At 43.0% G+C, this 16,451-nt stretch overlaps 1 protein-coding gene across 4 annotated transcripts in view; it reads right to left on the bottom strand.

Annotated features, from left to right (window-relative positions):
• Positions 1–16,451, bottom strand: part of NR6A1 (nuclear receptor subfamily 6 group A member 1) — an 80,765-nt gene that overhangs the window by 60,767 nt on the left and 3,547 nt on the right. For 3 of the 4 annotated variants that reach the window (XM_057408980.1, XM_057408979.1, XM_057408982.1), the window contains exon 2: positions 3,678–3,737. The exons of the other annotated variant lie outside the window; for it this stretch is intronic. In XM_057408980.1, coding sequence (XP_057264963.1) covers positions 3,678–3,737 — 60 coding nt within the window. The remainder of the gene's footprint in view (positions 1–3,677; positions 3,738–16,451) is intronic. 4 annotated transcript variants of the gene reach the window in all.

Genomic DNA, 16,451 nt, shown 5'->3' with positions numbered 1-16,451 from the left:
TTACTGAAGCGCATTAAAAACAGTATCTTGCACTAGGTGTATTCTTGTTGTGGTTTGGGTTTCTTGTTTGGGGGTTTTAAGAGAATTTGAAGTTACTAAGTTTGCACAAGTAAAGTATTTCTCATTCATACTAGAAGATTTAACATTATGTGTCCAACTTCCACCACAGCTTGTGGTATTGGCTCCCAGTGACTTTCTTAACATCTTTCTTCCTCCTAACCCTCAAAACCTACCCCCAGTGACACAGCAAAATGGACCTGCAAACGCAACACACCAGAATAGTTTCTCCACTCCTCTCAGAGGTTATATTCCACAAGCACCTCCAGCCAAGTCATCTCCATCCATCCCAGTATTTTTAACTATCTTTAGAAGCTGAGAGATGACAGTGAGCTGCTACTATGGCAGCTATTCCTGAAATTAAAGCACATTTGTATCAGAAAAATGTCAGAAACACAGAGAGAATGCGCTTCAGTATTGAAGATGTTCATGAGATTGTAGCCCTCACCACATTTCAGTGCTCGTGTTTCAGCCACCCAATCACTTAATTCTTCATTTTACAGCACATAAGTGATAGCAATAGAGCCATGGACAGCATCATTATAAGCCTTCACAGCACCCAGCATGACACAGCAAAACCATCCCATTACCACCAAATGAGAACCTTCCTGGCCTGGGAAGGAAGGGGTCACATTTCAGAGGGTGATGGATGAAAACAATTGCCTCTTTCTTCTGTCCCTTTCCCCTCAGATTCCCCAAGTCTCTGCTCCCAAGCCACCTTATTCTCATGACTTACTCGTGAAGGATTTTACACCACACTGGACTCTGCATTGTGATGTGCTCCTTGGTATCTCCTCTGCTGTTGCATCCTTCTCCCTAGAAGCCCAGCCGTGCCCCACCTAAAAGTTTAGATGGCTTGCAGTGATCTTTAGCCCAGGTTAAACTGAGCATTAAAGCATGATGTAATTCTTAAGTATTGCACTGGGATTTTCAAAGGGGCAAAGCAGGGGCAGAGCAGTTGATCACATAACTCAATAAAGTCACACTTAACTACATAGTCTTTTGGTAAATCTCTACTTTCAGTAAAGTGCAAGCCTATAGCTTTACCTGGTTATAGGAAATTAAACTTCCTCCTGAGTAAGACAAGCTATGGAGCAGCACTGAGCCCTATGAAGTGATCAGCAAGAGATGAGAAAGGACTGAAGTTGTGGAGCTTCAGATTGATGGTGATAAGAATAGGAGGGGGCAAAGCAGAATATTTGCAATGATACAAAATGCTGTTGCAGGAGCTGTGGTGGGCAGGGCAAGCTGCAGTTACAGTGGAAAAGACTCTGGATGGAAAAGCTTTGCGCAGGAGGAAGTGAAGCAACAGTGCCGGGGATGGCTGCCACAGACAGGCTCATTCACAAGTGAGAGTGCACAGCTTGGACTGGTTTTTACCAGTGTCATCTCACATGAGGCACAAGAAAGCATTTGTGTTACTATTTTAAACAGACATTTCAGCCAACTGGTTTTCCCCATATACACCCATATGGAAACACAAAAGAAAACGCAAGAGGTGTTCATCTTCACTACAGTGAGATGTGAAAATAATTCACTGCAATTACTCCGAATAAGACATTTCAGACAAACAGGAAAAACTACAGTAAAGGTACCATCCCCCTGTTTGTTAATGCATGACAAGCAAAAGGCTTAAGCATGTGCTCTGCAGACCTCAAATGCTTTGGATGCACAAATAATCCTAAGAATTCAGTTTTCTACTGCTGTGAAAATCCTCAAGTTCTTTGCTTTAATCATGTTTGGTAATTAGCAAGGGAAAAATCTTCCAGGGGAGGACAGCTCCAGAGACATGTTCAGAGGTTTTCAAAATCCATGCTTGGGAAGTTTCAGATGTTTCTGGCACCAACTGTTGGCTCCCTACCAGAGATCACCACCCGGCAGAACCACCTGCCCCAGACCTTGGCCAAACTGAACACACCAGGATCTCACTGAGCACCAGCGCATCCAGTGCTGCTGCTACAGAAGCTGGACAGGATCGGAACTGCCCCCGCAGGAATTGCCAGGGCTCATGTATCAACACCCAGCGATAGCCACACTCACTGCAGCACTCCAAGGCTGCTCAGTTGTCCACCCGGCACTCGGACCATGTGGCAGGACCCCAGCAGTCACCAGCACACCCACACGACGGCTGCTGCAGCTCTCTCTACCCACCAGCACTGAAGGTGGATCAAAAGACAGGAAGACGTCAAAAGAACTCAAGGAGCTCAGTTTATTTAGTTTATCAAAAGTTTATATAAAATATCTTCAGAAGTTTGACAAGGATTTTTTTCAGTTTAGCAAAAAATAACAGACATGAAAGCTGGAGCTAGACAAATTCCGACTAGCAATAACATACAATTACCAAGGGGAAAAAGAGGGTTATTCAGTTCATGTTAGCCTTGCTTTTAGCACTTGGCAAATACATCCCAATGTGAGAATGCTGTGGAAAATATAGTTCTGTTTTAGTACCTTTTAATGCACAAGAGGCCTGAATGCAGTAAATCTGAGCTGTGTCAGGTTACCATGATTCAACAGAGTATTATCCAATACCTTCATAAACTATACATGTGTCTAAATGGCAACTTAATTACTCTACATATGCATGTGAAATTATCTGCTTCCATAGAAAAGTCATCACCCACATGAAAACCTAGACAGATGCCTACAAAAGTGGGCTTTATTGATCAACAAGCACATGTCTGTGTTTACAACTCAAAAACTGCTATACATTCATTCCATATGACTATTCTCATCATAAAGGAAGGAACCGTATATTCCCACTGTAGAGGAACCACAGTTCTCTGCAGCTTTAAGTGCGAGTCCGTCAGCATGACACAGGGAAGGGACAGTGTCCCGGCTCTGGCAGGCTTTTAGCAGTTTTGAACATCTGAACATGGTTTTTAAAATAAGCTGTCAGTTAATCGTCTGCCACCTTTGTAACGTGCAGAAGACTTCCAAAAAGATGGCATGAAAAGTTGCTTTAAATGAGAAATTTGCACAGAGCTCATCCCTCTGTTACAGTTGTCTTGTATTTACGCCTGTAACTTCCACAAGTCCAGCAAGGACTTGTTGCCATCTAGTGGATTGTAATCGACAAAATACGTTTGGTCCCTCAGCAAATACCACTAGATGGAGTATTAAGAATTCTGAATTCATTGTTTTAGGTGTCCAACAGCTCAGATTTTCAAAGCCTCAAGAAGTTACAGGCCCAGAAAGCCAGTGAAATTGAAGAGGATTTCATCAACTGCTTTCAGTTCCATGAGAAATTCCAGGCTACACATTTCCAAGCATAATATTGAAACACTTCATATAGATACTTTCATGTCAATGTAATTTATCGGCACCTCAGGTGTTCCTATCTCTACCATACAGGCATCTATGATGTTACAGCTTTCACCAATACATCCCTGGTGGCAAAGATCACCTGCAACCTACATATGCTGGTGTAAACAGTAATGTATAGACCTGGCCTTCACTACTTCTGTGAGAAAGATGTGATCAGCTGTCAAATATGGGACTCCCACCTCCATGAATAATCATTAGCTCTAAAACTTGTCAAAGTATCAACCATGAATTCACATCTGTCTTTATATCAATTAAAAATTCCACCTCATCACAGGTGGCAAGAAAAGGGTACTTACTGCCCATGGAGTTCATAGGAAGGACAGGAGAGGAGGAACTCATCTGCTCCACATCTGTAGCTAATGGGAAAGTGAAAATGAGACAGTTGTGATGTGCATATCACCAAGGAGTCTTTCATTCTGAAAACTTCCATTTACATGTAAATTCATTATGCATGTCTTTGATCACCTGAGGAAGCTGCTTTGAGAAGCAGTTAATTTTTAACAGCATCGTCCTTCCCTCTTTTAAGGTATTTCTCTCTCATACAAGTTATCTGCAGATCTCCCTTCTCCAAGCAGTGATATTCTCAAAGCATTGCAACTTAAGATTGCCAATAGCAATTCAGAACCATTTTCAGCACAAAAATTCTGAATTACATCAGGTTTAAACTGTATACAGTATCACCTTGTAAGCAGAGCATTACTGTGGAATGAAAGGACATGATGATCTCACATCTTCAAAAGGTTCCTGATAGGAAGAGAAACACCCTTCTGAAGGCATGCAAAATGCTGGCATTTGATGTGGAGCAGTATCACAAACAAGCATCTTTAAGATGCTCCAAAAGCTGAAAGAAGAAACAGAACTACTTTCCTGTGTTTTGTCAATGAAAACCCCCAAATTCAAAATGTGATCTGAACCAAATGCCAGAGACCCTCTGCATTTGGGAAAGGGTCCGCTTTTCCAGGACCTAAACCAGGAAAGAACCATCTTCCAGTAACAGGGACAGTTTTAACCCAAGATTAAGTAAAACAAAGATAGATTATTTGGGGCTTGACCTCTCAAATAACCACGTTCACTCTTAGCACGTCACCATAAACATCCAAGTCAAACAAATCAGTCTCCATCTCCATCATTTTGATGCTAGTTTGTACCACATAATTACATATTGTATGATTCTCAGTTAGCTTTAAGACCCAGTAAATGCATACTACAAGTTTACATTCCCAACCACAGAACGCAGTCCCAGAAGCGTAACTTCAGCCCACAGCCAGGGTTTGCTGTCAGTCCAAATCCCACGCTCCACATTCTTACAAATCCCACGCTCCACATTCTTACAATTCCCATTTATCCAGCAGCAGGCAGCTCCCTGAAGACCACTGTTTACACTGAAAAGTGCAAAGTTCTGCTCCAATTAGACAAAACCACAAACAAATGTAAACACTTTAGCAGACCAGCTTTACAGAATGTGAAGAGCAGACACAGAACCATGCTTACACTAACTTAATCCTCCTGCCATGCTTTCCTGCCACTGCTAGTAAGCGCTTTGCTTAGGAGCCTACTCAGTGTTGCTACACAAAGCTAGCAGCTTTAATTTCACATATTAAACACCAGCCACAGTTAAGAACAGCAACAAACACAAGCGCAGATTTATTGAGAAATGTTGAGTTATTCCTGTCCTAATCTCCACTGAATTCAAGATATTTACTGCCTAGGACATTCACACACTAATGTATAATCTCACTTGGCTCTTCCTCACAGATCTCGTACCAGTGTTCAGAAAGCTGCATTTCCAACAGTCACACTAGAATATACTTTACAGGTCTCTGGTATGCTTGGAGAAAAAAAAAAAACTGGTTTTCTATCTTCCTATTTTCCACCTTGACACTATAGTCTCCCTAATGTAGGAAATGCTAGCCCTCCAGAAGAGATAACAGGTTATACACTGTCCACATTTTTATTAGTAAAATGCATACATCATGTGCAGTATAGCAATTTCAGACACCTGGAAAGAGTTTTATATTTTTTCCTATTTAAAGCTACATATGCTTTCACATATAGCCAAAATAACGCTAAAAGGGCAGCAGTAGTTACTTCTATTCTGCTGAAAATGATAGGATTTAGCCTGTGTAAGTATCAGTATTAAGCACAACTCAGCTTTCAGAAAGGTTGAAGTAACAGATTAGCAGATGGTCATTTAAAGGTTACCTGCTGCTCTCTGGCAAGAAGAGGTCAACTGCCCAGCAAGCCAGCCAGATGGCACGGAGCCGGCTGCCAGCAGCAGCAGCGCTTAAGAAGCCATTGTGTGAGTAGCAGCCACGATGGGTAGTAAGCTACACCTGCAAACATCTGGAATAGTTTATCAAGTATCATTCAAAAAGCATCTGAGTAACGCTTGTGCCTTCTGAAGAGAAATTTGAGCGGTGAGCATTTAGAAAGCCACTGTAAAATTATCTAAGTCCTGTAGTTTTAGACTGTTCACTGTAACACCATGCTAAAGGGTGTAAGTAACAGAAGTCTATTTCCCAGCTATACTTGGAAAGGATAATTTTAGTTCATGCCTGAAATTGTATATTTTAATTACTATTTCTAATGTGTTCACCAAGGCGAACGCTGCAGTCACAGCTGTCTGGTTGTTCAAGTTTGAAGTTACAGAATTGCCTCAGTGTCCTGTCAAGTGCTGCTGTAAATCAAATGATGCCGTAAACGCAGACTGCATGAGCATGGAACATGGCAAGCCTACAATACCAGAAGATAAAGTAGCATTATTTGTGCTTTTATATACAACTGGCCTTGAATAAGCAGATTTTAAACAGCTCTTTATGAAACATGGCAATGCTGGGTTTGTTCTCTTGTCCATAACCCCTCACCCTTCCCTCCAGCCCTTTCTATCTTCATAATTATATGCAACACATTAAGCTCCTAAACAATTCTGCAAGGGGAGAGGAGATATGGATAACAACCAGCCAAGATTTTGGGAACTGGTTTGCTCCAAAAGATGAAAAGAACAAAAGTCTGCTGAGCTATGAAGAACAGCTGCTGCCAATACAACTATTTACCCTCTGACCTCTCCTCTGCCCAGTAAGTGAACAGTGCCAATTGTTTTCTTGTATTATATACTATTTACAAGCCCAGAGTGGCATGAAAGGAATTAATAATTTAGCTCATGGAGCTGATGACCTTTATTGGGGTACCCCTATTTGCTGAGCAGAAATCAGAGCAAAAAGCTCCCTTGAAGCCACAGGGTTTCTTTAAGAGTTTTTCACTTTACAGCCTAATTGGCCACCATAACATAAATCAATTATTTCTCCTGTTTCAAGCAACAATGCTAGCTATTCTCAACCACTCGATTTCTGACTTCCCTTGGCTCAAGCCAGGCCTTGTTCTTTGACTTTTACAATTGTCTAGTAAACATGATGGCAAGGACAGCTTGGGGAACTTTGCAGCATTAGGAACATTTGGGAACACTGGCAAAAAAAGGTTATGCTATTTTGAACTTCTTTTGACCTTTGACTGCCCTTGTCCCTGTTTATGCTAATTGAAGGGTATATGGGCTACTCCTAGAAATGAACTTAGCCTGAACCTGTGACATAACATTGGACTTTGAAGATACCTGAGTTTTGGTACCCCCTCCCCAAAGGTTTGTCATCTTGTACACAGGAAGTGTACAGTAGGTAAAACATGGTCCCCTGAGCAAACGCAGGGACACCCGAGATCAAAGAAGGCAGAACATGCTGATTCAGCGAGTTGCATCATCTTCCACTGCTTCTGACCAGCTGCTTGCCTGCTGGAGATCAATCACACACATGGATCTGTTTGGTAAATCTGCAGTGGTGCTCGTGGGGTTGCAAACAGAAGGACATTTGCATAGCAAAATCTCAGTAAGTTGGATAACTTTTTAGTAAAGACTTTCTGAAATATCCATGTTAAAAAAAAAAAAATGCAGCTAATGTAACATAGGATGTAACATAGGATGATTATAGACTACTTCCTCCAAAAGCTGAAACTGAAGCATCGGAACTTCCAAGTAAGATAAGGCAACAACATCCCTAACACCTTTCAATAGAACTATAGTTTGTTATCATTGACTAATTCAGGTTGGAAGGCATCTCTGGAGCTCATCTAGTTGAGCTTTGCAGTGGAAGCAGACCTAATTTCAAGGCTGGATCAGCTTGGTCAGGGGAGACTGTGTCAAAAGCCTGGGTTGAGAAAATTGCTCTCTCTTCATCCAGGGATCCAGTCATTTCATCACAGAAGGAATGAGGTTGGTCAGGCATGATCTCCCCTTGGAAAACCCACAGTGAATGTTCCCAATTACCTCTGTGTCCCTCAAGTGCCTGGAAACATCCTTCATGAGGATTTGTTCCATACTGTTCCCAGGGACTGAGAGGAGGCTGACCAGCCTGCAGTTTCCCAGATCAGCTACTATTCAGCAGAGCTGAGTTAAAGGTAATTCATTATCCCTTATCAGCTAAATTTTACTATACAGAGACATTCCTCCCCTTTCCCCTACATCGGGTAGGGCTTCTTGTCTCACCTCAGCACTGAAAACACACACTGTTTGGAAAGAGGAGTGGGAAGTAAGGTCATCTCATACATATTTTCTATGTTAATGAAAAGAATTTAAATCAATCACAGCTCCTGCTTACCAGCATCACTGAAATGAAACATTCATAACATAGTATATTTCACATAATTAAAGAGCTGTACCTGCACTGTATTCCTCAATAAACACTATACAGACATTGTTAGTTTAAATGCCTGTTTACATTCCAGTAAAATTCTGTCAGCATGGTATCTGATTTATTGATGCCATCAAAAGTCACAGGATTCCTGAAATGCCTCCTGAGACACGAAAAATCAAAGCAGAAAGGAGATGCGTGTTGTGTGGTATCAGCTTTACCACATATGTTATGGGCTAGATTTCCAGAAGCTGCCTGTGTTTTCTGAAACAGATCCCAGTGCCCTTCCTGAAAGCTGACCATTGCTGACATCTTCACCAGGAGAGTCAGCAGGCAGCAATTCTGTAACACGGGTGATGGAGATGGAGGAGCCACAGCTCGCTAACAGCAAGGTTCATTAGAGCTGTTCTCAAGCCAGCTTGATCCTTTAAGGAGGCCCATATAAATTTTGCATCTTATTTTAGACTCTGAGGCTACAGAAAACTGAAGTGCACAAACAGCAAAGCTTTTTAGAAAAATAATTACACTGAAGAAAGCCTCCTTCTATTGTTGTTTCAAGCACCTTACTCATGAAATTCAGTGATCTACAGCCTTCCAGCTTCATTGAGTACTTCCCTTTCAGCCTTACCAATGCCAGTATCTTGGGGTTTGTTGGAGTGAAAAGCTTACATTGAGCATTAGGCCTCCCAGGGATGGGGATTACATAGAGGCAAGAATCAAGGGAAACTTGATTCCTTCTCCCCACCTACCTCTCTGCATAGCATCTACCATGTTTGCAAACCGTATTAGCGCCAGCTGCTTGCAATTCCAGAAACACTTCCCTTTCTCTTTGGGGCTCATTCCAGCCACATCTGTCTACTGCTATAATCACATTTTGCAGGATGCCACATCTCTTACTAGCTTTTAATTGTGGTAGCACACACCTAAGCATCTTAAAAAGGACATCAGAAACTGTTTATCAGGTAGAAAAGGTTTTTCAGGACAGAAACATCATTCCTATTATTTGGTTATTTATGGCTATTTGTCTCTACTTGTACTAGAAAATTACCTTAAATACAGGGGAAAAAACCAAACAACGGTATTTTTAAAGGAAGCTCCCATTCTTCTCAATGGGATAATAATTTTGGAGTGAACTCAGTATGCACTTTTGTTCTGAAGAACAATCTGAAATTTTAATTCTAGTTTAACTTTGTAAAAACAATACAGGAGATTTGCTAGTTTCCATTAAAAGGTAATGTACAATTTTGCCTTTTTGAATCTCAGGTTTTAAGACATGATTACAAGTTTTTATAATTCTAAAGTATACATCTCCAAGGGAAAATCTATTTCTATTCTTCCTTTTGAAGCTGAGCAGTCTGCTAGGTAAGCAAACACAAATGTTTAAAGATCAGCAGTTTATATATTTTTTTCAAAACCAGGGTAAATATCCAGTAGCTGTGATTTAGCATTCGATTTCTTATTATGCAGCAGCAAAACTCCATCTTACATGTATTAACTCATCAGTAAGTCATCTCCCACTGTGCTGACAGCTGGAGAAGTGAAGTTTATCAGTATCTTTCTCTTCTGCACATGCATACAGCTTGTTCACCACTCACTTCATGAAAGCAAGCCCCTGCTCATGAGCAGACTGCCATCCTCCAGATGCAGCCTTTGCCCACCCCTCACTGGACAGGCTGAGCCACCTCTCTTCACCCATCTCCCCAGCAGTAAACAGGAGCGTGTGCTCCAACAAGAGAGCACAGCCAGGCCCAAAGCTGAACTGTACATACTTCACCTGTGAGCCACTCTAAACCAAATCACTGATGCCAAGGAGCTACTGTTTGTGGTAAGGCGCTTGTGCTCTCTCCTGAAAGCCTCACCATGCGCAAAACAAGCACTACAGAATGTCAGTGATTTCAATGAGCTGTGAGTCAAATTAAAAGAAGTCAGGCAACATTTCATTTGAGGGGCTATTCAGACTGATGCTAGAGTCTTGCACAGGGATGAGGAAAGAGATTTAGTACTCCATTGTATCTGTGTGTGGATCCATGTGAGTCTTCCAGCTACCCAAACTGTAGCATGCTCATCTGCAAAGCCTCTCAGCACAAGGAGACTACACTTCAGCTGCTTAGAGTCACAACAAATATTAACATGCTTTTAAAGTTGTAGCTTAATTTTTAATTCCTGTGATAAGACCCATCAGGAATGTATTCCTGTCGCTCTGCAGGTGGGTGTTGCAGCATCTGTACAGTACAGCAATCCTCAGGAAGGCATCACTCAGTGCTATCAGCACTGCTCCCTCTCTGCAAGGCTATTCTATGCTTCAGACCATGCAGCCAAGGCAGGACAAGACACAGGCATGGCAACTGAGTGCTATGTATACATCCTCAAGAATATATAGTCACACTTTGTTCCCTGACTGTGTGCTCAGCTTTAAACAAAGACTAGGACAAGTCACTGCAGACAACTGGCATAGTTTCAGTTCAGACATGTCCACTGAATAAAGAAGCATTTAAAAAAAAAAAAAATCAATGAAAAAAAGCAGCAGATAAGCACCCAGCAGCTTTGCCAGCTTCCAGCAGTGTTTAACCTCCCTTCACTTATTCCACTCCTGCAGTGCTTGCCAAACTTGCACTGTGAAGTGCAGGGCAGAAGGCCACCACAGCCCCCATTTGTTCTGATAATATTTCTCTGGCAGCTGTCTCAACAGCACTTGACATCTTCATACTTACGAACCAGGGACTCTCGAGTTCTTACCTTGTATGTTAATTAGAAATTAATCACTCTAGAAATCAGAATGAGAACACTCCCACCTAAGCACTCCCTGCTGTTCATCACTGTCATGTTTCACAGATGGCCGCGTTCTGCTTGGCCAGCGGTGTGGGGTAAGGCTTGTCATTTGAGCACGAGCCTACTGCGCCCCAACCACAAACCGTGTCCAAGCTTGAAAACATCTTACTCTACCAAAGAGAAAAAAGAATCCCTGTGTGACCTGCTCTTTAGTGGAGGGAATGAGACTGGCTGTAGCACTGCCCCAGTGCACTGGTGAGGGGCAGGCTGCGCAAAGCAAGCCCAGGAACACCTACACTGAAGCTTTTTGCACACTTCATTCCAGATTTCATTTAAGTTTGGTTCATGCAAACCCTCTGTTTTTAAGCTATGGATACTTACGTGAATAAACTTCCTAGATACAGGAAAAAGATTGGTGTGTACATTATGGCTTACCCTTAGCAGTTTACCATTTTGAGTTGCAGGGTGTTACCCTCCTTTTACTGACAAACAGGACAACTTTTACAGGAAAAACTTTAAAATTCCTAATAATCAAGGTTTTACCCAAACAGCAATAGCTCAAAAAGAGTCCAAGAAAGAGGGTTTCAACCTCATTTTAGACCAGACTAGCACTGAACTAAAAAAACCTTACAGATTATCACCAGCTCTATCAGAAAGCTGCAGAGTTCGAAGGGCACCCTTTCAGAGCAACACTAATGGTACTCTCTTGGCAGTAGAGCTGAAGCTGTTTAAATTCATACACTTACAAAAGGACAAGTAACTCTGTACCTTCACTGACTGTGAAAAAAGGGAGTTTGTTTTTTAAAAACAGATATTAATGTGAAATCCATCTGGGTATTTAAGTAGGGTAAGCTATTACAGTAAGTATCTAAAAGAAAAATACATTTCCCAGGCATTTGGTGTGAGCATGCAGTTCTGTCCTTTGGTTATTTCTATGTGTAGAAATACATTCTATTTTTTAACTATTCTTTATTTAGAGGTGTACTTACAACCATTCCACATGGCCATTTTGTGCCTCAGCGGCATGCTGATTGTTTCTGCTCTTCAGTGTTCATCCAAGGCTGCCATGAAATATTTCACTGAACAGCACAGTACACTGTTGTACCCAGCCACATTTGCAACGGAGAGAAGTTATAAATTTACTTCAAGACAGCTTTAGATTCAAGGTCATTTCAAAGCTTTTAATTACTAACCAGGATTTGAGGGGTTTGTCCTAAGCATTTAAGAGCAGCTGGCAATCTCATTCATTAACTGTTACGCACATGTGTTGCGGACCAACTACTTTCAATACTTGAGGCTATCATACCAGGGTGTGCTGGCTCACCTCTGGCACCTGCCAGCTACATCCACATGCTCTGAGACTTGCTATGCCCAATAAACCACCCCAGCATGTCATTTAAAGACGTGTATTAAACATCAGGATTTAAAAAATCCGAAAACTTAACAATATTTCTGATACAGCATTTCTCAAGTTTTAAGGGTTAGAAATGCTCCTCCTTGGCAGATACAGGCTGCACTGGAACAGTAAGTGTTGTTCCAAAGGTGTTTTGCAGAAAACTACTATATGCCAGGAAAATGCACTTCATGTTTGACGCAAGCCGCTGAAGTCCTGACACCTTTTCCGTGAAGCCAGGACAGAAGAGGCTGGCCATTTTAAAGTTACAGCACTTGTTCCAAACGTCTGTAGCTATTGATAACAAGACAGACAGACACAGCACATGAACCATGCAGCCAAATCAGTGTCACCCCCCACTAAACACATTAGAGCAGAAAGCATCACCAGCAGCAGCACCCAGAAACACTTCTGCAAGCCAGCAGCCAACCTAGGAGTAGCACTGCCTCTGTGATCACCCACAGCTACTCAAGCCACACTCACATCAGGCATCAGCAGAGCAATGCCAAGCCAGACCATTAGCTCAATGCCTTTTATTTCCTGTCAAGAAGTGTTTTCCTAGGGAAGGAATTCTAGCAATCTACTTGCCAATTATTTTGCCATAAATATTGTGACATTTCTTATGCAACAGCCATTGCAGAGGTTTCCACAGAGAGAACAAAATTACAGACAACTCTCTTGTTGCAATTTATAGCATCTTACTAGAAGAATTCAAATAACCCCTATCCATTTGCTACAATAAAATATCCCAGATGTTGACAACTACTAATTGTTGGGCAACCCATATACCTGTATTTTGAGCAGTTTGCAATAGAAGCCATTTCAAACTTCAGTTGTTTCATGAAGAAAGTGCAAAATTGAAATTCTGGTTCTCTAAATAAAACCATCGTGCTGCTGTCCTAGCCACTCACAGAACACAGAGGTTTGGGAGCAGGAAACAAACCCATCACCCATCAGCTACAGAAAGGTAAAGGAAAGAAATCTCCAACCAAAACATAGCTCAACATCACTGGAAACAAAAATCTTTAGGTCAAGCTTAAGTTGCCTGTACAACATCAGTTTTCTTCACAGACTGTCTTTCACAGAAGACAGAATCCATTATAGCAAGGGTCGAAGTTACTACCAGGGACTAAGTACAAACACAACACTTTTTCCTTCTGTCAACATGAAGGAACATTTTTGGTAGGGCCACTGATCCCCGTTTCCCACATTGGGTGATTGATTACACTCTACCCCTTAGAAGAGTTGATTGGTTTCCTGGTGCCAGGAAAATGATTGATGAATATTTGAAGCCATGGGCCTCTCTTCCTGCTGGGTGTCCTTTTCACATGTCTCCAATGGGCCCAAGGATTTTTTTCAAGACAAGGAAGTGTCATTTTTATGGATATCATCCTGTGATAGGGACAGTTCACTGAGCAGAGGCCCTATGTAAATCAAAGTGAAACGCTAAAGGTCAGCTCAAGTGTTAAGGTGACAGCCCCATGCAGCACGTCACAGGTATGCAGGAAAACACAAGCGGGCTACAAAAGCTTCACAAAGACAGTAAGCAAAGCAGAAGGCAGTGAGTAACTACACCATTAGCTTGCTGCTGCAGCAAACTCCTGCACCAAATGCAGCCTTCTTCAGTTCTCTTCCATTTTGTAACTGAAATGGAAAAAGACCCATTCTGGTGGGAGCTTGGGTTTCTCTTAGACACACATGCACACTTTTGAGGGAAAATCCCATCAACCTCTAAAGCTTAGGAGAGCATTCTGGCTGCCAAACACCAACTAAGGGCTTTTAACAAGGCAGCAATGAGGAGACCAAGCTACAAATTCCCAGTCTGCATACTGGATCTGTGCCAGCAACAGAAACCCACCACAGCGTCCTGCGCGTCTCCAAGCATCTTACAGTTAGCACAGCCTTCTCATTTCAAACTCAGACACTGCCGTTCATAAAATACCAGTTAGTTTGTATGAGTGTTCGAGTTGATTAGTCTGACACCACAAAAAAGGTACCTGAATCAGCGTTCCACCACAGGACTGCAGGAGAGGGTCACAACACCAGAGCTCTACTGCTGGAATTCCAACCAGTACCACCAGGAAAAGCTCTTCCTGCTACCAGTTCCAGCTTTGCTGTGTGTAGAAAAGACTCAAGCCTGCATGAGCATCATAGAGATGCTTTAAGTAAATATGTCGGTGTGCTGACAAACCGGTATGGAACTGCAGTGGCAGGTACAGCCCAGCTGTAGCTGAGACGGAGAAAGGGGCGGCCATGGCGGGAGACCGTGAGGGGAGAGCAGGCGTGGCTATGGCGGGAGATCGTGAGGGGAGAGCAGGGGCAGCCATGGCGGGAGATCATGAGGGGAGAGCAGGGGCAGCCATGGCGGGAGATCGTGAGGGGAGAGCAGGGGCGGCTATGGCGGGAGATCGTGAGGGGAGAGCAGGGGCAGCCATGGCGGGAGATCGTGAGGGGAGAGCAGGGGTGGCTATGGCGGGAGATCGTGAGGGGAGAGCAGGGGCGGCTATGGCGGGAGATCGTGAGGGGAGAGCAGGGGTGGCTATGGCGGGAGATCGTGAGGGGAGAGCAGGGGCGGCTATGGCGGGAGATCGTGAGGGGAGAGCAGGGGTGGCTATGGCGGGAGATCGTGAGGGGAAGTTGTGAGTGGAGAACAGGGGAGGCCTTGGGGTGTGAGGGGAGACCATGAGGGGAGACCACTATACAGTGAGGGCCACTATGCGAGGCAGATGAGGGGTGGCTGTGAGTGAAGATCATGGGGGCAGCCATGAGGGGAGATCAGTTTGCCTTTAGTGACTTGGTTTAGTGGTGGACTTGGCAGTCCTGGGGTAACAGTTGGACTTGATGATCTTTAAGGTCTTTTCCAACCTATTTGATTCTATGAGAGAGAGAAAGCATTTCCCAGTCTCTGGATGAAGAATACCACCTTGACAGAGCCTGCTTGGAAGAAGCTGGATGCTTCTGTGTTGAGAAAACCCTCTCCTGGATATAAGCACACAAAATATCACAACATGTCCGAGATACTCCCATGAGTAAGGCAGTCATATGCAGAGAGTAAAACCAAGTTCTTTTAGTACCCAAACCACTCGGTGCAGGCTGAGCAATGCCTGTGCTGAACTGAGACTGAAAAACATCAACCTTAAATAAACCAAGCCCTGAGCTTACATTCTACTGCAAAATAAGCCAAGACCTCAGCTGAACAGTTACCCACCTTAAACCAAAGCCCCAGTAACCGAGAATGCCATCTTACATTCTGTTATTTGCAGGCTGTGGTCCACAGAAAGGGCACTTCTTTACAGCTGTTGACAGAACACGCACACAGGATATGGAGTCTCCTGGTGAAAGCATACACAAGACGTCTGAAGGAACAATATACTTAGGAATAATTCTTTGTATTGCCAAACAACATAAACCAGTCGAGTTACAGCTGCGAGACTGAACGAAGGGATTCTTGGAGGACGAGATGGTGTTTGGCACAACCTTCAGAGACCAGCAGTTCTTTTCCGGTCTTTACTACAACCACGACAGGGATCATTTAATCACTTGGCTTCAGGATCTGAGGGCTCCGGAACAATTCCCACAGATAAACCCTGTGCTTCTCAGTAGTGCCAGAGTCAGCAGCAACTAAGCAGGGTAAACCCTAATGTTTATAGGAGCACTGTGCTCATTTACAGTTTCATAAAGTTAACAGGGCAGAGAATCCACTGCACTGACTTGAGCACAACATAGACCTTTGGAAATATGTGACACCGCTGCAATTCCTATCTCCTGCTGGAACTGATGGGCTTTGACACAACAAGAGAATTTCAAGATTTAATCCCAGGTGCTTCACAATTCCAGTTTAAATTTCCATGAAATACATAGAGTTTCAGCTGAGAGATACCTAGAGGCAAGGACATGGCAGCAGTTTGCAGTCAGCCTGGCATTATTGCCATGGCAAATTTTGATCCATTTTTTCCTTGATGCATCCACAAAGGCAAAAAGGGCTTAAAAGGAGTAATCCTTCACACACTGACCAGACGTTTCTCCAAGTTTAAATTTCACCACCTGTAGAAGCCTGTAACAGGGATGATTAGGCAACGGAAGGTAGACATGTAACTCATGCTCTCTGAAGGACGCAGAGTCCACCCTTTGTAAATGAAACCTCCTTATCGAAGAGCTGGAATAGAATTCAGATAATCCAGACATATACTGCTTTCAAGATAAGTTATTGGCAATCATTTACCAATAAAGAA

The sequence above is a fragment of the Pezoporus wallicus genome, unplaced genomic scaffold (genome assembly GCF_028554395.1).
Source record: "Pezoporus wallicus isolate ANWC-B61680 ecotype Strahan unplaced genomic scaffold, APGP_CSIRO_Pwel_v1 contig_8341, whole genome shotgun sequence".
Lineage (NCBI taxonomy): Eukaryota > Metazoa > Chordata > Aves > Psittaciformes > Psittacidae > Pezoporus > Pezoporus wallicus.
This window is presented reverse-complemented; position numbering and strand designations above follow the sequence as displayed.